The 20088-nt window shown below is 49.4% G+C and overlaps 3 protein-coding genes across 3 annotated transcripts; 1 reads left to right on the top strand and 2 right to left on the bottom strand.

The window, feature by feature from the left end:
• Nucleotides 1-212: 212 nt before the first annotated feature.
• On the bottom strand, nucleotides 213-3880 carry C1H22orf23 (chromosome 1 C22orf23 homolog). The gene is made up of 6 exons (XM_031554442.2): nucleotides 3745-3880; nucleotides 3508-3570; nucleotides 2436-2621; nucleotides 1850-1984; nucleotides 910-1010; nucleotides 213-602 (listed from the first exon to the last, which is right to left on the bottom strand). The coding sequence occupies exons 1-6, from the start codon at nucleotides 3821-3823 to the stop codon at nucleotides 498-500; spliced, it is 669 nt and encodes a 222-aa protein (XP_031410302.2). The 5' UTR covers nucleotides 3824-3880; the 3' UTR covers nucleotides 213-497.
• Nucleotides 3881-3939: 59 nt separating this feature from the next.
• On the top strand, nucleotides 3940-7542 carry POLR2F (RNA polymerase II, I and III subunit F). Its single transcript, XM_003202245.4, has 5 exons — nucleotides 3940-4006; nucleotides 4159-4228; nucleotides 4309-4439; nucleotides 5979-6050; nucleotides 7353-7542. Exons 1-5 carry the CDS (start codon nucleotides 3987-3989, stop codon nucleotides 7441-7443), a joined length of 384 nt encoding a protein of 127 aa, XP_003202293.3. The 5' UTR covers nucleotides 3940-3986; the 3' UTR covers nucleotides 7444-7542.
• Nucleotides 7543-10412: 2870 nt separating this feature from the next.
• SOX10 (SRY-box transcription factor 10) lies at nucleotides 10413-19766 on the bottom strand. The gene is made up of 4 exons (XM_010711090.4): nucleotides 19592-19766; nucleotides 18082-18510; nucleotides 13214-13479; nucleotides 10413-12906 (listed from the first exon to the last, which is right to left on the bottom strand). Exons 2-4 carry the CDS (start codon nucleotides 18489-18491, stop codon nucleotides 12197-12199), a joined length of 1386 nt encoding a protein of 461 aa, XP_010709392.3. The 5' UTR covers nucleotides 18492-18510; nucleotides 19592-19766; the 3' UTR covers nucleotides 10413-12196.
• Between the last annotated feature and the right edge of the window lie 322 nt (nucleotides 19767-20088).

Here is a 20088-nt window from a genome sequence, read left to right as displayed (position 1 = left end):
GCCAGGCGACTGCATCTTCCTCCTCACACGTGTCAATACAGCCATTCCCAGGCTCGTGTGGACTGGAGTGGGTTGTAGATATGGATGGTGATGTGTTTGCGGAGTACTGCCACCAGAAACCTCTGCCTCTGGGTAGATGGAGGAGAAGGGGTGATGTTTTCAGCTGTGCAGAGTGCTGTACTCTGAGGCAATGCAGACTCAGAAGGAGGCTCTTCTTTGTCATGGTTTAATAGCTGCTACTGTGTTTTCATCTATTTAACGTTGTAGAGTGTGAAGGGATCCAGTGCATGGGAGGGATTTTTACAACAGCTTCTTTCTCTTACAAGCTGTGTACAAATTGTTCCTGCCTTCTGGCTTTAGGCAACAGGTCACACTGCCCCTTCTTCAGGGGAACCACTAGGAGATGGGCAGGGTGCAGGCCAGGCTTTGAGACACCGATGCCCAGGGCCTGGGAGAAAAGTTGGGAACAAACTGCACTTGTGTTTTTTTCCCTTGGCCTAGTCGAGGAGACCAGATTTGTTCCCACTAGGAAAGTCTTTTGTCATGATCTCTTTCACTTCCTCACTTCTCTTCTTGTCAATGATTTCCATCTCCCGTATTTTCTGCGAAGCACAAAGGGGAAGGGCTGAGTGAGAATGCCAGGAGTTGGTTTTTTTTCTCCTTTTTTCTTTTGTCACTCCAGGGACAAAGGTTCTCCTTCCCTGATTAAGTTACATGCAGATGTGGAAAGAAAGGCTGAAAATCACGTTACCTGATTTCTCAAACTCATGCCTGCTTTTTGCTGCAAAAGCAAACTCTCCCCACCTCTTTCCTGCTTGTCTGTCAGAGGGAGACTGCTTTAAAGATTCTGACATGGGTGATGCCCTCAAGGCACTGTGTGGGACCACTGTTGTCAAGAATCTTACGTACCTGTGAGATTTCAGTGAAGATAATTCTCTGATACTTCTTGCCCTGTCCTAGGGCTTCCATCTCTGCCAGGAACTCCCTCCTCTCCTGAACTTCATTCACCACTGACAGACAAGAGAAAACACTGTGGAAATAGGATCCAGCCAAAAGACAAGAAAACACCTTTCCATCTGGCTGTGAGCCCTAGTTCTGTTGGAAAAGTGGCCCCACAAGGGAGGAATGGTATCTATTCTGATACCCACACATTTTCCCCAGGCCACCAAAACACTCTAACAGTCCCTTACATTTAGTGGGAAGCCCCTCTGCCCTGCACAGCTCCCTTCCACATCCTGCTTTTCTTTGTAACAGACAACTCTCTTTCTTTGTATAGGCAATTCTCATTATTTGACTGCTGTCAGTCTGTGCTGCCCTGGTTAAGGAAGGGCTGGCTGAAGTGCTCACATGAGATTCATGTACAGAGATGGATAAGGCAGAGTTGTGTCATCCCAGAATACTCTGCAAGCCAAAGTACACCACTGCTGAAATTCTGCTCTGCATTTAAGCTCTACTTCTGTAACTGCACTGATCTTGGAGTCAAAGTAAACAGAGGCCAAACCACAGTCAGGATGGTTACACCGAGTTATGCTGGCTAGAGAAAGGATCTACAGAACGTGGACTTTCTGTCCAGGCTACCCTTGCAATTCACTAGGTATTCCCTCTGCCAGCAGTTTGTCTTGTGTCCAAACAGCTTGCATCTCCCAACAAACCACTGCAGTATAACTTCTGCAAGCAAGGCCAGATCACAGCATCTCAGCAGTTAAGTCCTTCCTTGTGGAACCTGGCATCTGTGCCCTTTCACCGTGGGCTTCAGATTTGTGGCTGCACAGCCTGTCATCCCAACCCTTGGAAGGCACAGCTGCCCAGGCCACCCCTGTGCCTTCCTCCAGATCACACAAAGACATACGTTCTTCAAAGCGGTCAAACTCAGGCATCTCCTCTTCCTTTGTCTGAACCAGTATCTGTTTCGCTCGATGTTCCACCACATCCTTCCCAGTTGCTAAGATATTTTGGAGCCTCTGCTTCTCCCTTTCCAAATCTCCTGTGAATGCCATGGATAAAAATGAATTGTTAGCAGCGTGTTCCCTCAGCAAGTTGCTGCCTGCCCTGCTTTGCTGCTAATGATGGCAGAGGAAGCATGATGTAAGTGACGGTGCAGCCCCAGACTGAACTGCAATACACATGGTAAAGGGCAAACCAATCTGACCTCTAAAGTTTCACCCATATTTACAAGCTAGAAAATTACACAGTGCTCTCTTGTTACACAGGGTTGTGTGACTTCCTGTCACCTACTGTCCCCGTGTCAGCAGGCAGATCTCTGTGAGCATTTGCAGCAGGCGCTCCCTCAGAGATCTCTTTTTTAAGCATCTTTCAAGACAGAAAGCATGAAGAATAATTAAGAATACTACCTAAGGGTGCTGAAGGGTTAGACATAAGCGAAAGAGAAGAACTGGGCAGAGCAATTTATTTTTCTGCAATGTTTGCTTACTTACGCCTTGCCTGTGGCCTGAATTTCTCTCGGGTATAGGCGTCTCCTGCCCGGCAGACTTCAGCAGGCCGAAGATGGGGTTTAGCTGACAGCTTGCTTGGCTGACAGCATGCTGGGGAGGAAGCAGGAGGCACAGGCACTGGTTCTTGGCTGGAGGTGGGGTGGCACTGGAGGGGCAGAGAATCTCCCCCTAGAGAACAAACCCAACATACTGATGTCAAACAGAGGAGTCTGGGCAAGTGGCCCCAGCTACTGCCAGCAGAAGATCATAAAATCATAGAATGGCTGAAGTTGGAAGGGACCTCAAAGCGCATCCAGTTCCAAGCCTCTGCCATTGGTAGGGCTTCCATCCACCAGGTCAAGCTGCCCAGGGCCATCCAACTCGGCCTTGAGCACCTCCAGGGATGGTGCTGTGCCAAGCCTGTGCCAGCACCTCACTGCCCTCTTGAGTGAAAAATTTCTTCCCAATACCTAACCTGAATTTCCTCTCTTTTAGTTTAAAGCCATTCCCCCTTGTCCTATCACCATTATACAGTGTAAAAAGTCTGTCTCCATCCGTCTTGTAAGCTTCCCTCAAGTACTGGAAGGCTGCAGTGAGGTCTCCCCAGAGCTTTCTCTTCTGCATGCCAAACAAGCTCAGCTCCCCAAGCCTGTCTTCACAGGATAGGTGCTCCAGCCCTGTGAGCATCCTTGTGGCTTTCCACTGGACCCATTCCAACGCTCCATATCCTTCTTGTGTCAAGGCCTGGACACAGCACTCCAAATGGGGTCTCACGAGGGCAGAGCAGAAGGTGGCAGTCACCTTCCTTCATCCTTCTGCCACCCTTCTTTTGATGCAGCCCAGGATGCAGGTGACCTTCCAGGCTGCAGATCCTGGTTCCACAGAAACCTCACACCATCACATCAAGTCTCTTGGGCAGATCCTTGGGGACATCTCAATGAGTACCCACACAAAACATGGAGAGAACAGGATGTGTCCCCCCAACCAGGCAGAAGGTGAATGCCATCCCTCAGGGCGAGCAGCAGAAGCCATTCACCACAATGCTGGGGAACGAGTTCAGATGGGCACCACTTACGCCTCAGGCAGTCCATCAGGCATCGCCTCTGGAATCTCGTCAGCTTCGACTCCTCCATCAGGGCTAAAAAACAGCAGCTACGTGTCACCACACAGCCCACTGGGCTCCCCCGGCCCCGCAGCGCCCAGGACAGAAGTCAGCCTGGGGGGAAACGCACTTATCTGACTGCTCCACACGGCCCACAGCAACCTTCCCCGCGTCCCCGGGGCCTTCCCTCCCTCCCGCAAAATCCATTACCTCTCAGCACCTCCCGGGTCTCGGGGCTGTACAGGGCTCTGCCTCTTCCCGCTGATCTCCTTCCCGTCGACGAGGCCATGGTTGGTGGCGACGTTGGGAGAAGAAGATGGGAGATCTGGGCGGGCAGAGAGGCGTCCCGTCTCCGTGGCAACGGCGCCGCCGGGCTACTTCCGGAAAACGTTACGTCACGTGTCGGGCGACCGGAAGTGAATCGTACTTCCTCCAAGGAGAAAGGGAGCAACATGTCGGACAACGAGGACAAGTGAGAGCGGGGCTGGGGCGGTGTGGGGACTGAGAGCAAGGATCAAGGCCTGGGCCTACAGCCGGCTTCAACGCTAAGCTCAAGCCGCAGGCCCGGGTCCTGTCCCCCGGCCTCGGCGCGTTGTGCGATGTGTGCTTGCCTCTCTCCCGCAGCTTTGATGGGGATGACTTCGATGATGTGGAGGAAGATGAGGGGCTGGATGATCTGGAGAACGTAGAGGAGGTGGGTGCTCTGCAGGACCCGGCCGGCTGGGCTGCTGCTGGGCTTTCAGTCGAACTGTAACGGTGCTGTGCTTTTCCCAGGAGGGACAGGAGAACGTGGAGATCCTCCCCTCCGGAGAGCGACAGGCGGCGAACCAGAAGCGCATCACCACCCCCTACATGACCAAGTACGAGCGAGCCAGAGTTCTGGGCACGCGTGCCCTCCAAATAGCGTGAGTATTATCTGTATCCCAGCCATCCCTACACATCCCTACTGTAGGACTGCGTTCTTCTAACGTCTCTCCCTGTTAAAGCTCCTTCGTTTCTTCCTAAAACCTCATGTGATCCTTTGCCTGGCTGTTGAGCTTGGGAATCACCATCTCCGTCAACAGTGAAAAGCAATACTACAAGCTGTCAGTCACACGTTAATTCTGAGTCTCACCCTAACTGATGTTGTGGGTTTTGTGCCTGTAAAACAAGATGCTCACACACTCTAATGAGCTCAGAGGTCACAGGCAAACAGAGCGGGTAATGTGGCATTGTGATTCTGCCTTTTGTAAGGCAGCCAGCATGAGCTGGGAAGCTCAGAACTATTTTTACAAAGTTAAGTTTTGAGGAAGGGATACTCTGTAATATCATTAATTGTTATTACGAGGCTGTAAAAACTCTAGGAATGGCATAGCCTGAAGTCTGAAGCATATGGCTTTATTGTGGCAAACTGTACGTTTGCTAAGGATTTGGAATAGTGAAGCATCACTTCTAATAGTAATAACATTTAAATCTTCTTTTAAGTACTGTTAAAGCTAGCTCCTCTCAAATTCTTCCTTTTACCTGTCCAGATCTGTTTTAATATTGCATGCCAGAAAGTTTTGTGATTTTTTTTTTCTTTTTTTCTTTTTTCTTTTTTTTGAAAAACTGCTCTGTAGGTGAGATTATTAGTCTGTGTTGAAATTGCTCTGAAAGGAGTTTTCTGGGTACTATCTTAGCTACATCCACCCTGAAAATTATGCTGATCTGATTACCACTGACGAGCTTCTAAATGATCTTTGCTTAATCGTCGCTTTGCTGAGCTATTTTTTGCCCAGTTATTACTCCAGGAAGGAATTCTGTGCGTGTTCTTTCAACTGGTGGCAGGCCAAAAGAATGGAAGAGATGAAATGGGCCAGTGCCAGACGTTTCATCCAAAACACTGGTGCCTGGTCTGTTTCACCTCCATATTCTGCTTTTGGTGTTGACTCTAGGCCAGCAGCAGCCCCCCAGTGGCCTTACCCACACATAACGTGAATTTCTGTTGCTTCTGCTGCCACCTGAGACAGATAGTTGTCAACTGTGTTTGCTCCACTGTTACAGCCCTCACCAAAATGTGTTTTTTTTTTTTTTTCCCCTCTGGAGATAGAGTGCATCATAAGTCTAACTCTTTGTTTTCCTTTGAAGGAATCCTTGAAGATGCAAGCAAGTCAGATGCCCATTTTATAGTGTTTCAACTCTCTTTATTTTTAATTTTAGATCTACTCTTATTGTTTAAGTACATGTTTAAGTACAGCACAGTGAGACTAGACAGGTGTGGATCTGACCAGCACTCAAGTCCCAGCTGACTAGCAGAGGATGAGGGGTGGATTAAGAACTGAAAACTCAGTCCATAGCCGCTTGGGGAAAACCTTCTTCCCAGAATGGATAAGAGTGCAGTATGCATTCATGTGCTTAGCTGTCCCTTCTGTCTTTCTGCTCGTTCTTTCTGTGTTCTCTCAAATGGTTGTTGATGTTTGTCCCAGGATGTGTGCACCTGTGATGGTGGAGTTGGAAGGAGAGACAGACCCATTGCTGATTGCCATGAAAGAACTCAAGTAAGTCCCAGCCTTTGGCAGTGTATGTATTGTTTTCTATAAAGCAAGCAATCCTCTGCTTATCTCAGCACTTAGCAACTTATTCCATGCAGTATATTCCAAGACAACCTTCTTTTTCATCAACAACAGGGAATATTGCCGTTTACTTCTGCTTTCCCACCGTGTACCTTCTCCACAGCTGCTCACTCCCATGCCGGGAGTTCTTGCAAACTCCTAATGATGAGCAGTGCCCTGACCTCTTGTATATCAGTCATTTCTATGATGAGAACCCAAGATCCCCATAAGGAATCAATGTAATTCTCTGAAAGGAATCAATTTGAAGCAGCCTTCTGAACAGACTTGTGTTCAAATGAGTTGCTGGCTTAAATAAACAAAATTAGGGTCAGGTTGGTGATGTGGAGACTGATAAGAATGTTGTTTCACTGCACCCTTTGATACTTGGCTTATTGTGCTAGCAGGAGACGCAGCTCTTGCTTACGGAGAGATTCATTTGAACCTCTTCTGTCAGTTTCTGAAATACTACTTAGAGGCCCACAGCAGAGTGCCCTGGCGACCCACAGTTTGCCAGTGTGGTCAGCAGATTACTATGTCACAGGCAGGTATCCTTCAACCAGAGTAACTGGATTACTTTACTTACTAATTCCCGTTCTTGAATTGATTTGTCCCTCTGATCAGAGCATTGCAGTTGCTCTTGCAGACTTTATATCTATTACAGCTCCCTTTATCTCTGCCAAAACCTCCATGGATTGTGCTCCAGTCAGATTTCCAAGTTCAGCCTAAGTTGGTTCAGGTCACCATCTGAGTGTGTTCTCTAGAAAGCAGTCAGGGTGTAACACAAAATACAGTGGCATCCTGTGCTGTGCGAGAATTAAATTGTAATTCTTGGCATGAGGAAGCTGCTTTTGGAAAAACAGCAGCCCTATATGTGATCGTTAAAGGTGCTGTATTACTTTTCAGGTCTGATATGGTTCTAAACCTGATCCTCTGGTTAGATTCTAGACCATCTAATTATGTTTTGCTCTTAAATCTGCTTACACTAAGTCAAATTGTATTCAGTGCTTTCTTGCTTTCCAATTGGAACTGCTGTTAGCAGATGCTGTGTTCCTGTCGGTCTTTGATTGTTTTGAGACTTAAGATGCTCAGTGCTTTGCACCTACAAGGGAGAATTTTGTTGAGACTTTCCTAATCACCAGTACTACATAGGTCTACCATAAGCTTCCTGAAGTCAGCAATGCCATTGCCTGCTGAAATGGCATAGTGAAGGCTGTGGCATTCCTATTCACCTCTCTCTCCTCCCTCCAGAGCACGCAAGATTCCTATCATCATCCGTCGTTACCTGCCTGATGGGAGCTATGAGGACTGGGGTGTGGATGAGCTAATTATCACAGACTGATCGGCCTCTGGCTGTTGCTTTTGATTCTTTCCTTCTCCAGCAGATGTTTCTATTTTTGTTTATATTTGTATAAATAAATTATAAATTCTTTCTCCTGTACACCAGCTTGGTTGTTACCATTTCATTCTGTGTCAGTCTGCATGCTCCCTATTTATTAATATTAGCGAGTCACGCGCATGCTTTCATTGCAGCCTTTTTTCCAACTGAGCAGCCCGTACGTTTTATCTAGGGTAAAGAGTACAGTAACTGCCTCCACCACAGCTCCTCCCTGGTTATAGGACCAACAGCCAATTAAAGGGCCATTGTACAGAAGTGATCTTGCAGGTACTTTGGCTTCAGAAAGATTCCAGCCCATCTTAAAACAGGAGCGCTGAGACACCTCCATTGCTTCTCCCTAGACAGTTGGGCCTTTGTGCCCTGAGCAGGTTGCTGTGGAAACCTCCAATTTCCTCTCTGGCCAGAGCTGGCTGTGGGTCTTCTCAGGAGTATCGCAGAGCAGCTCTCATCAAATCACCTATTGTTTCCCTGCTCCTGCTGCTTATCAGTGATGGGGATCCCCTTTCAGTGGCACTGCCCCAGCCGGAAGCACAGTCGCCAGTGACGGTCCTACTAGATCAGTAGTTGTAGGTTAAATTGCTGCTCTTGCCACTCATGTTGCTGTTCTCTGGTGTGCAGTGGAGCTGACGGTCCTTGGTGCGTGGGTTCTCTCAAAGCATCTCACTTACATGAACACCAGAAGCTCTGACAGTGGCACAGCAATAGTTAAATTCTAGAGTCCTTTTCTGTAATCCATAGCGTGATGACAGATTGGTGATTTATCCCATTAACGTCCCTTCATTCTCACTTCTGACGTGCAAGGAAAAGAAAAATGCAGCCCCTTGCTGAAATCAAAAAGTTAGGTGGATGCATTAAAATCTTGGAGGGCTTCCAGCCAGCTACTGCTTAGTTTTCACATCTTAATTGTCTCTGCTCCTAGGTTCTTCCTCTGAGCTCTGGAGCAGAACACTCTCTGTAGCAGGTGATCTTATTAAAAAATGCACCTGTTGTTTCTGCTTTACATTGTTTTTCTCTTTGCAGAGCTACAGGAAGGATTTTTCCACCTAGTTAGTGCTTGTTTGAAGCATGCATTCTTTGTGCTGTATGTGTGGATCTGTATCCCAATGGGAGTGTGAATGCACCTGCCTGGGAACTTAGCTCATATAACCAGCCATGTATGTCATCCTCTTACTGCTCCCTGTAAGAACACCCTCCCTTCCACCCTTCCTTTGTTGATCTGTGCAGGGATGCAGTGTGCACAGGAGGGGGAGGCAAGAATGCAAGAGTTGAGTGGGTCTCTGGGCAAAAAACTCAGGGGGAATATGGAGATGCCTGCAGGTGTGGGAAGGGGATTGACCCCAGGGAACGTAAGTGCTTCCTGATCCAGGCCATCCTTACTAAGAAAAGGTTAATTTGCAGTACTGTGGCCTTCAGCCTTCTCCCCCCACCCTCTGTGGAATCCTTTAATCACGTTGGTGTGGTGAAATTTCAGCCCTGAAATGGTGCCTTTGTGCAATCGTTCTGGCGTCCGCCATGGAGCGCGGGGGTCGTTTTCTTGTCCTTTTTTTTTTTTATTTTTAAATGGCCTCTTTGTTCCCTGCCCGCCTCCCCTCCCCAGCCTTGCATCTGTATCAGATATGATTAAAGGGATAGGGAAGGATGCTGGGCCAGCTCCTTCTTGGCTGCAGGAGGATTGGTTAACCCCTCTGTTACCAGCGGTGTTCTACTTGTGGGGGCACTCTTGGAGAGGAGGCATCCCCTTCCACTGGAGAATGGTTGATGTGGAGCCCTCTTGCTTTCTTTGTTTGAAGAACTGGAAAAGGGTACGTGTGTATGGTTAAGTACTTTCTTCTACCAGACTTCTGTTCACCCACACCATGGTCTTTCTTCTACTTCTGTGATCAGCTCTCCTGCTCTAGCTCTGCCATGGCTCCCTTTATCCCCTCCACATGAATCTGCTCAGCAGTGCAGTAGTTCCCATCTGGACCTTTCCCACAGCCCACAGTTTGGGGTAGAGATTTCTCCTCTCCATTGACTGGTCACAGTCCTATTTTGCATGGAATTGTTTAGATTGGCATCACTGTTTTTAGATGTCGTTAACCCATTGGCACTATAAGGACCTCATCCAAAGTGTGCTGAGTGCTCTGCGTTTCCTAGATCTTCTGCTTATTCTACTCACCTATTAAGTGTTCAGTGAACATAAACTCACAGAATAGATCATGCTTTTGCTTTGAAGCCTTGGAACCTATTAAATTTTGTGGAGTTTTTTTGTTCAGTGTAATTCTATCTTGTTTCCATTGGCCTTGAGAGATGTTCTCAAGCAGACCAATATCCCCTGCACATATTCTTTCCTCAACTCTTCAGAACTCCTAGGATCTGATGACCAACATGTTTTCTTTCAACAATAGGTTACATACCTCTATTCTTGATTGCACTCTGTATGTGTGTATTTATGTTCTTACCTCTGGAAAACAAGAGGAGTTGAGTTTCTACAAAGAAATGAATGGTTGCTTTCCAAAATACATCATTTTCTAGATGTGGGAAAGATTTTTGTGACTGCCTTATGACAACCTAGAGGTGAGAAACTGAGAGGAGGATCTCTGCACTCCTGTAGATAATGAATAATGAAGCTACAGAAATTCTTGGGTGACGTACATGCAAAGCAGTGCTCTTCATGGCATGGGCTGAGTTTTAGCTTAGGAACAGCAACCCATGGAAGAAATGACTGGAGCTGGCTTATGAACAGGTGAGTTTTGTCTCCATGAAAGAGCACAGTAAGCCAGTTGAAGCTGTGGCTGTGTCCTCTGAATGACGGGCCAAGGAGAGCCATTCATGGATCTGTGTGGTGGTGTGGTGACATGTGACAGATTTACTAGAGGGAAAAAATCAGTCTTTCAGGAAAGCGGTGGAAAAAAAATCCAGAGACATGAAAATGAAACTTTTAAGTTTATTATTCCATATGTTTAATGCAGAGTTAATGGTGCTAGGACAGCATAGAGATTGGGGAAAGGGAGCAGGGGGAGGAAGGTGCTACTTGCATAAATAAGAGGACAGGGCTCAAATAGGTTACATGCGTACAGGGAACAAACATTCTATGTGATCTCTTCAGGCACCACAAGGAGAAGTCATTCATAGCTAAGGGAGGTGGGAAGGACATCTGACATCATATCAACGGAGGGAAGCAGTGACATGAATCACAGTTCACGTTCGGTCGAAGTATTTTATCTTTCTAGACTGAATTACCCGTTAGGAGGTCCCACAACACATCTTTGTGATCAGTTGTCAGGAGTCACTTTTTCCTGCAGCAGCTTCTTGGCCAGTTCACTTCCTGGCAGGACATACCACCCAGTCCTGGAGGTGACAAAGGAGATTAAGTAGGCTGTCCTCAGGAGATGGGCTGAACAAAAGGGGTTGATCTGACTGCAAGAGCTGCTTGTTTCCAGCTTGAAACCCAGAGGTGAAAATGAGTTCTGCACATAAGTATTGTTCTTTTCTCTGTAGTCATCCAGTATTGGGTGCATATCTACCTTGCTTATATCCACAAGAGTATCTTTCCATCCTGAGTGAAAGTAGGAGGGAGGTGCTGACAGATTGCGATAAGGTGATGAACAAATGAGCAGCAATGAACACCCCATTGGCCTGAGTTTGGAGCAGTGCCCAAAGTGAGTATTGGATTATTGGAACTACGTCTGGGTGCTGGCAAGTGCATAGTAGCTTTCTTGATGCCTTCACGTTTTCAGCAGACACAGTCCAATGTTGGAGGAGCAAGGACCTGGTTTACTGAGAGATTGTTGGGATACTGAAGAGATTGGGAAGGACTGAGATGCCAGAAATCTGAGACACAAGTGAACAATAGAAATTAAATTGTAAGAAGAGAGAATTCACCCACAGCACCTGAATGATCCACAGATCCTTCCCCATCTCTTCTCAGCTCCTTACACAAACACGCATACACACATACAGGCTATGATATGAGAAAGGCTAAGGCTGACAATGCAGTTCCTGAATCCTCTGCACTGTTCAATCAAGCCTTATAAAATCCATGCATGAGGGAGTGTGGGATTAAACAGATGGGACAGAGGGAAGAGGTGGGGAGAAAAACTATAGCGTGCAGCTTGGAAATCAGCAGGGAAGCAAGCATAAGTTGGTCTTCCAGCAGGGATCAAGATTCATGCATGTGTGAATCTTAGGCAGGACTGCTGCACAACACTGATGCAAGGAAGCCGGCCATGCCGTCCTCCCATCTCCTCCTCCCATGACATGTTCATCAAGGCTGAGCAAGCACCCTTCACCCGCAGCAGCTGACAAAGAGTTGGCCATGGTGGCCTTTTGGAAACACTTGCTAATGTGCTGGAGGAGGTTGGGGAGGGGAAGGAAAGGACAGTCTTTCTCCTCTTACAGTCCAGGGTGCGCACAACGAAGCCCACCACGGACCCGTCACTCCATGTCTTGAGTCTTCCTCATCTAGAAGGCCAGTAAGGTCTTGCAAGCCAGTTGTGTGGCCTGCGTGAAATCGGTACAGGGCGAAAGGACGAAAAACCTTCCTGTAGGCGGGTGAGCCAGCGATAGCCGGGGTCAAGAAAGGCACTTCCAGATACTCAGTGGGTTCTGGTGGCTGGATGGTGGCACTGAGTGACCTCGGAGTTCGGAGGCTCTTCTGCCTGTGCGGATTCTTCGGAGCCTTTCCGTCGCTGCTTTGGTCACTGTTCCCCATTCCCTATGGTCTAGAGAGAGTCGTATACACAGGCTGTTCCCAATGTGTGGGACTATGAGACTGTGGCACGGAGGGTGTGGGGTCAGAGATGGCAGTGTAAAGAGGACGTTGGGAAGGTCCCATATAGGAGAAGGCAGAGTAGAGGCCGGAGGCTTGGCTGGAGTGGCTGTAGTAGGGTCCCGAGGGCTGGTGATCAGGATAGTCAAACTGGGGCCTGGAGATGGAGGGGAAAGCCGAACCATAGTGGGGCAGACTCAGGGATGTGTAAGCTATCTGGGAGGTGGAGGGTTGATCGGTGTAATGACCTCCAGGGGCAGACCCCTCCGTTTTCACCTGGGCCTTGGAGTCCACCACTGGTGATGTGGTGGCGGACAAGGAGACTCCGTGCTGCTTGGAGATCCAGGCTGAGTGTCCACTGGCCGCAGCCAGGGCGCTCCCAAGGCCATAGCCAGCAGCCGCTGCGTAGCCCCCAACATGGCCTGGGTGGCCGGCGTGTCCGTTGGGTGGCAGGTATTGGTCGAATTCGTTGACATCAAAGGTCTCCATGTTGGACATCACTTCATGGCTGATCTCCCCGATGTCCACATTGCCGAAGTCAATGTGTGGCTTTCCCCCTTCCCCTAGGGAACGCCCTTCTCGCTTGGAGTCAGCTTTGCCTGCCTGTAGCTCGGTCTTAGGGGTGGTGGGAGGAGTGGGAGGGCCGTGGCTCTGACCTGCGGTGTAAAAAACATTTTGAGGAGGAAAGAAAGACAAGAAGTGAGTTACTGCTTTACACCTGGACAGCAGCACACATCAACTCTGCTCCTGCCAGTAAGCCATGATAAGCAAGGAATGATATCCAACCTGACCAGAGGAATGCAAGTGCTCTAGAAACAAGGGCCTGTCACTATACCACCGACTCCAACAGTGTTTGTCAGGTCATGAGCAATGTGAAACATATCCCTAAGGTGATGGCTTGTTTTCTTGAGCTTCCCAGATTGTTGTCACCTACCAGCTTGTTCATGGAGCCATGGGACTCACCTGAAGAGTGCTCCGGGTGCCCATCAGACATGGGTGACCCTTCCCCAGGATGCCTGTGGTCCAGGTGGGTGTTCTTGTAGTGAGCCTGGATAGCAGCAGCCCCGCCAGCCTCCCCCTCCACCTGGCCCTCGCCCTCGCCCTGCGTGGCCTTGCCATTTTTCCGCCTCCGTGGCTGGTATTTGTAGTCGGGATGGTCCTTCTTGTGCTGCATCCTCAGCCGCTCCGCCTCTTCAATAAAGGGACGCTTATCGCTTTCGTTCAGCAGCCTGCAGGGCCAAAATGGTAAAAAAACAGGGGAAGGAGAGGGGCAGGAACATCAGAAAAAGAATCACAATATCCCAATTAAGCTCAACAACATCACTTATCTTTTAGTTTCAACCCCAAAGGAAAATTTATGGCTCTATTGAGCACAAATGACAGTGATTGGTGTTGGCAGCTGTAGGCTGAAGCATCCAGCTCTTCTTACTGCAAAAAAACAAATTCTACGTCACTAGACCTTGTAGAAATAGATGAACCATGGTCTCTGTATAAAAGATGTACAAATGTGAGGTCCTCTGTTCTCCTGCCTGATCATGAGCTGCTGTGGGTAAGATAGAATCTCCAAAGAAACCATGCAACATGCGGACAGGACAATTCAGAGAAACCAACTTCATTGCTCAAGGCTCTAACAGATTTCCACTTGGAAACACTTGAGTTTAATTTTACCATTTTCCCTCAAATATTCTTGTGACTCAAAGTCATACTGCTTCTGATCAGAGAGCAGCGCTCTGAAAAGGGATCCATCTCGTTGTACTACTGCTGGGCACACAAATGGCAAAATATTTCACATTCATGAGATGCCCACCCCTTTTTCCTCCCAACAAAAGAATTGCCTGGGGATGGGGATGAGCCAGCATCTTGGTACTCCTTAAGCCTTTAGATTTAAATGTAACTTATTCTGCTCAACTGAAAGCATTGTCATAGATAGAAAGGCCTGGATTGATCTGAAAAACTGAAGGTAAGAGAGGAGGAGTACGCAGGTAGAGTTACGGAGGAGGATGAAAGGGTTCAGCAGCCAGTGACTGGTTTTTGAGCACCTTTTGGCCATCTGTCAGAAGGTGTGTGGCAGTCCACAGTCCATTACGGTGCTGACCTGGGTTCACTCCAGGCAGCCTGAGAAGGTCACGGCCGCACACTGCATTCCTCCACCTCCTTAATCCTGCAGCTTAAAGCAACTGAGCCACTGTGAATCCAGCGCCAGCTTTTCTGTTCTCCTCCCACCACTCTACACCATGCTCACAGCTCCAGGAGGGCTCTAATCCGTCTGCCAGTGCTGCTTCAATCTGCCCTCCATGGTGTCTAAAGGACAGCCTGTCCAAGGCATCAAAGACTGGGAGGCAACCTCACCTCATCCTTGAAAACAACCCTTCTCCGTGGGAGACGATGAAGGGACAGTCCGGTTGGATATCAGGAAAAGGTTTTTCACCAGAAGGTGATCAGGCCCTGGAACGGGCTCCTCAGGGCAATGCTGACGGCACCAATGTTACTGGAGTACAAGAAGTGTCTGGACAATGCTCCCAGACCTATGGTCTAATTTTTGAGTGATCCTGTGTGGAGCCAGAAGTTGGACTCGATGGTCCTTTATGGGTCCCTTCCGACTCGGGGTATTCTATGATTCTATGAAAGGAGAGAATGGAGGCAAACTGCACCCTTACAACACTTCTCTACATGGCAGCTGGGCTCAGGCTTCTCTACACTCCCAACACAGGTAGTGCTAAACCTAATAAGATGGCTGGAAATGGAAGGTCTCATTTTACATAGGTATCATTTGGAGGAAGAGGCTGGATGTTGAGCAGAGGAGATGAGCAGTAGAGACCGAAGCTCAGCCTTGCATATCTGCCTCCTGGAAAAAGAGTCACTTGAGTCTGCACAGAAGCCAGCTCCCTGCCCTCTGTTGGTGCCTGGACTCCTCACCTCCTCTCTTCTGGCCAGCAGCCTGCTGGCAGTGCCACCAGCAGGACAGCAGGAAGTCTACTCCCTGTGCCTTTGTCTTCTTCCCCAGCCTGCCTGCTCCCTCCTCCCTCTCACTGGGATCAGAGCTCAAATCGGCTTTAGCAAAGTGAAACTGGTGCGAGCAGGCAAAGGCCAGGAGATTTGGGGGATTTGGATTTCACTGGTTTCCTGCCCTCCCCCTCTGCCCCCCATACTCCTCCATCAACAATGCAAAAGAATCTTGCATGAGCAGAGAACATATGGATCACGGAGCAGAGCCTTCGTGGGGCTTAACACAGCCACCTCCACTCAGCCCGACACCAAGCACTCACCCCTGTGGCACCTCACTTTGGGAGGAGAAAGAGGAGCCAAAGTCTTCCGTCCCGTCTTTCCCATCTTTCCCTTCCACCACTTGGCATCATGCCGGGCTGCCACAGCCTGACCCCATCCCAGGGCTCAGCTGCCGATGAGTCAGGGCAGTAGGGATGGGATCTCCTGGTGCACGGCCAGGGATGGTTGGTCCTACACGTCCACAGCCCTGGAGCTCATGGGCATGACCCCATCCCTGGCTCTTTGCCTTGGTGAGGTGCAGGAAATGAGGGAGCTGCCACTCCCATACAAAGATCTCTTCATAGGCTCTCTGTGCTGCTCCCTGCAGCCCCACTGTACCCCTTCTTCCCAACTCCCGTCTGGTTTTGGCTCCAGAGTTGTTGCTGGCCGGCACGTTGGCTTAGAGTCACATCGCACCGACATTTTCAGCAGCCTGCCTCCATTTGAGAGCTGCTCCCAACCTGCCCCGGGGGAGGAAGGCAGCCAAGACGAGCTTTCATCAAGCATGGAAACCCTCCCTTCCCCTCCTCCTCTTCTTCCCCTCACCCTCCATTTTAGCACATTCACTTCTTCATCTGCACCCTTCGCATCCTAAGTGGGCAGACTGAGGAAGGTGAATGGGACCATTACTCCTTCCCCTTCAGCCTCTCAGAGGACGTTTGTCCACACGGTAGGGATGCGGCAAGCATAGTATTAGGATACTGGACCAGTCTTTAAGAGGATTTTCGAGGCTCTGCCATCCCTACCAATTGCCGATCACTGGCACTTGCCTTAAAGGTCTGCAGGCAGTCTCCGTGCTCATCAGCTCTCATTCCCTGCACTGCTAATGCAGCCCCTAATTGTATAAGCTCACAGCAGCCTATGTGGAAATAGAATTTGTCACCCATACTGATTCACAGACAGTATACCTTCAGTGTACAAGGAACCTAATTGGAGAGCAACCCAACTGCACTATGGCTGAGAATCTTGGCTCAGGGCTGCAGCCCTGGTAACCTTCAGGCTTTGGTTGGCTGATTCTTGTCCCTAGTTCCACAGAAGGGCACACGTGTGCCATCCTAGCTAGCTCAGATGCCAGCCCTGTGGCTATACCCATAACCCAGTCAGTACAGTCTCGTATGGGCTGGCACAGCTTGGGGAGCTGCATTAGCCCTAGCAGCAAAGACGTGGGAAGGAGTTATGTCCCAGTACAGGAAAAATATCTTGAAATAACATTTTGGGAGCAAAACAGGGTAGATTTGGACAGCACCAGAAGGTGCTGCGAAGCAGAGAAATGGGGCAGAGTGTGAAGAAGGTGATCGGTTCATAAACAAACAGAAGAGGACACCAAGGTGTGGCTGGTGGAAACAGCTGTCCCTGGTGGGGACAACAGATGCTGGGAGGGATAGATGAAACCAGTGGGCTACCAGAGTGAAGGGAAAAGAGCAGTCCAGACCTTAGAGCTACGGGTCCAAGCTTCACTTGAGGTCAAAGGCTGGTGGCAGAGTCCAAGGGTGGAGCAGAAAATGGGGTAGAGGAAAGGAAAGTCAGTGGGAAGAAAGTAGGATGAAGTGAAAGAGAGAAGATATTTGCCTTTGACTACCTAAAGAAATCCCCTTGCTTGAGTTATTGAGAACACATTGGTGGGCCAGGATAAACAAGTGAATGCAGCACAGGAAGAAAATGATGCCTAAGGGCCCAGTTCTCTCTTGTGGACCAGGAGGTTGGAGTCAGAAGAGACCTTCTGGCCAGGGCATGTCTGGGGAAAATGTCTTGTGGCCCATCAGAGGCAGAAATCTTCCTCTCATACAGTGCTGTCATGGCAGAAAAGGGAATGAGAGAGCCCCTTAACAGTGGGCTGATGGCCATGATGTATGTTGATTGGTGCAAGGCAAGGGGGTGACACTGTGGGGGGCTAGCAGCAGAAAGTTTAACAGGTTGATGGCATTACTGTTATAGACAGCCTCATGAGGACAAAGTGAGGCCATCAAGGCACTCATGAGCCACAATATAGCAGGGTCTCTCCTTGCCTATCTCTTCCCTCTGATGGCCTCACTGCATTTGCACAGCCTGCCAATACCAGGACCACCTTGGGAAGGATGGGAGGAGGGATCAGATGGGAGACCGTCATTCTTGGCACTGCTCAGAAGTTTCCCCTGCTGGCATGGGACCCAAAGTCAAATGGTCCTGGGGCAGCCACAGTTGAATTATGGTTGATGGGGCTCAGACCAGATTCTGTTTATGCATAATTTTGCTCAGCAGAGGGTGAGCCAAGGAGACACTATCTCCCCTGACCATCAAGTACAAGAGGATCAGGATAAGTGTCATGATCAGAAACAACAGGGAAAATCAGAGGGAAAGAGATGAAAAAGAAAAGTGTGAGCTCCATTTGGGATGGTGATGAGCTCTGCTGAGGAAGCTTTCACTACATATACAGGGTATAGAACTCTTCCCCATTCTCCTAGCTGCTGGCTGTACCTTCTGTGGGCATCTTCCAGTAAGGAAGCAGTGGCACAAGAGACACCCCTCCACCCTCCCCACCTCCATCTTTTCTCCTGATCACCAGGACACCCTCACACACCCTCTCTTACCTCCAGAGCTTCCCCAAGGTCTTACTGAGCTCAGCATTGTGGAGGTGCGGATACTGGTCAGCCAATTTCCTCCGGGCAGCCTGCGCCCAGACCATGAAGGCGTTCATGGGCCTCTTGACGTGGGGTTTGCTCTTGTTACTTCCATTGACCCGAACAGGCATGGGTACCAGGGTCCAGTCATAGCCGCTCAGCACCTGGCTGACCGCCTCACGGATACAGACAGGGAACTTGTCGTCATCCGCCTCCGAGTCTTGCTGCTCCTTCTTGACCTTGCCCATCTCCCCATTTCCAGAGCCGGTGAGGTGTGGAGAGTTGTCCGACGCCATGGATGGTCCTGGTGAGAGGCAGTGGTGGTCTTCAGAACCCACTGGGCTCATCTCCACCTCCGACAGATCTTGGTCATCAGCCATGGTCACTTCCTTCTTCTCACTGGGGAGGGAAGGGAGGAAGAGAAAAACAAAGGAAAGAAAGGAAACAAGAAGAAGGAAAATAGAGAAAAGGAAAAGCAACCACCAAATCCGACTGGGACTCCACACTCCGAAGAGCAGACCACGAGACAGGGGCTGCTTGATAAAAGCGCAAGCAAAGCAATAGCCGTGCACACCGCAAAACCCGTGATCGATGGGGGTGGGGATGGGTCAGGGCCCTGATCCATCGGGAGCTCTTATCTCTGCAAATGCCCCAAACTGGCATGTGCAGAGGGGACGGTGGCAGCTGCCCAGCTGTGCCAAGGAATCATAGAATCATAGAATCATTAAGGTTGGAGTGATCACTAAAAACATCTAGTCCAACCGTCAACCCATGCCTGCAACTGCTCTATACCATGCAGGACAGGGGGTTCTGGGGACCCCACAGAGATCCTGCCTGCTTGCAGATCTCCACGGAGTATAAACCAAAGGGACAGATCTCCCATCTCCTATCCACCTCCAGAGCCACAGGAGCAATAAGAGAAAGTGCAGCGTGACACGCCAGTGCTAGCTGCTCTTGGAGCAAAGACCTAAATCACATCCGCTTCGTGTCCCCAAACACATCCTTGTATATGTATATGTATATGTACATATAAATATGTGTATACATATACATATGCACTTACATAGCCAGATGCAAACACAAACATAGTTCAACTTGAAGAGAAGCCCAGGACCTGAGCTGTCTGCCCTGTGCACCCCTTCTCTCTCACTGTCTGCAGTCACCTCTCTAAGTCCCTGCCGCAGCATCACTGTCCTCTGAGTTGAAAAAAAAAAAATAGCTCTAAAAATAAAGCCCCCCCTTTCCCACAACATCTCTCTCCTAGACAGAAGTTAAAAGGAGGAAAGAAAGAAAGAAAGAAAAAATAAGAAGTTACAAAAAAGCACGCCTCTTGTTTAGCTGCAAAAGTCAATGCGGAGCAAAGGCTGCTGTCACTCCACTTTCAAGGGATGACATGAATCTTCGCTGAGGAAACTGAAAAAGTGGCAGAAAGTGCAAAAAATAAATGTGCATGCCAGTGAGCTCAGGTAGGAAAACTTACGTTGCTGGCTGGTGCAGGCAGCAAACCCTGTGAAGGCTGCAGCTCTTGTCCCAGTGCCCCCCTGTTCTCCCTCCAGCTGTGGGGCGTGCTGCCGGGGAGGTGCTCAGGCAAGTGCCATTCCTGGAGGGAGGCTTGGTTTTTACTAATGCCCCGGCTGGATGCCTCTTGCTGGCTTTGCTGCTTAGCACCGGGGGAGGGAAGAGTGGAAGGTGGAGCCAAGCATTGCTCAGAGCCAGGACACAGTCAGGGCTGGTGGGGAGGGGATGCTGCAGCCCCCCACCCCAACTCAGCATTCACTGCTTTCCCCCAGTGGGGGTAGAGAGCTCGATCCCAGGGGACTGGAGTTGCTGGGCACAGGGAAGGATGTGAAGTGGTGCAACCCAGGGCTGGGCTCCCCTTCCTTACCCCCGCCACCACTACGCTTGTAGTATCCACGTCCCCCAACATGTCTCCCTATCATGGAGTCCGGTGGGTACCCCAGTGCACTGCAACAATCT

Source organism: Meleagris gallopavo, chromosome 1 (assembly GCF_905368555.1).
Source record: "Meleagris gallopavo chromosome 1, MGAL_WU_HG_1.1, whole genome shotgun sequence".
Lineage (NCBI taxonomy): Eukaryota > Metazoa > Chordata > Aves > Galliformes > Phasianidae > Meleagris > Meleagris gallopavo.
The sequence above is the reverse complement of the archived record's forward strand: the minus strand, read 5'-3'. Positions and strand labels throughout refer to the sequence as shown.

Excerpts from the sequence above, each read along its gene's own strand:
- C1H22orf23 (XM_031554442.2), bottom strand. The coding sequence starts at position 3,823 with ATGGCCTCGTCGACGGGAAGGAGATCAGCGGGAAGAGGCAGAGCCCTG. Across the intron at positions 3,571-3,744 it reads GACCCGGGAGGTGCTGAGAG|CCCTGATGGAGGAGTCGAAG; the intron begins GTAATGGATTTT and ends GCTGTTTTTTAG. Across the intron at positions 603-909 it reads TCTTCACTGAAATCTCACAG|AAAATACGGGAGATGGAAAT; the intron begins GTACGTAAGATT and ends TGTGCTTCGCAG.
- POLR2F (XM_003202245.4), top strand. The coding sequence starts at position 3,987 with ATGTCGGACAACGAGGACAA. Across the intron at positions 4,229-4,308 it reads ATCTGGAGAACGTAGAGGAG|GAGGGACAGGAGAACGTGGA; the intron begins GTGGGTGCTCTG and ends TGCTTTTCCCAG. Across the intron at positions 4,440-5,978 it reads ACGCGTGCCCTCCAAATAGC|GATGTGTGCACCTGTGATGG; the intron begins GTGAGTATTATC and ends TGTTTGTCCCAG.
- SOX10 (XM_010711090.4), bottom strand. The coding sequence starts at position 18,491 with ATGGCTGATGACCAAGATCTGTCGGAGGTGGAGATGAGCCCAGTGGGT. Across the intron at positions 13,480-18,081 it reads ACCTTGGGGAAGCTCTGGAG|GCTGCTGAACGAAAGCGATA; the intron begins GTAAGAGAGGGT and ends TTGGCCCTGCAG. Across the intron at positions 12,907-13,213 it reads GCACCCGGAGCACTCTTCAG|GTCAGAGCCACGGCCCTCCC; the intron begins GTGAGTCCCATG and ends TTTACACCGCAG.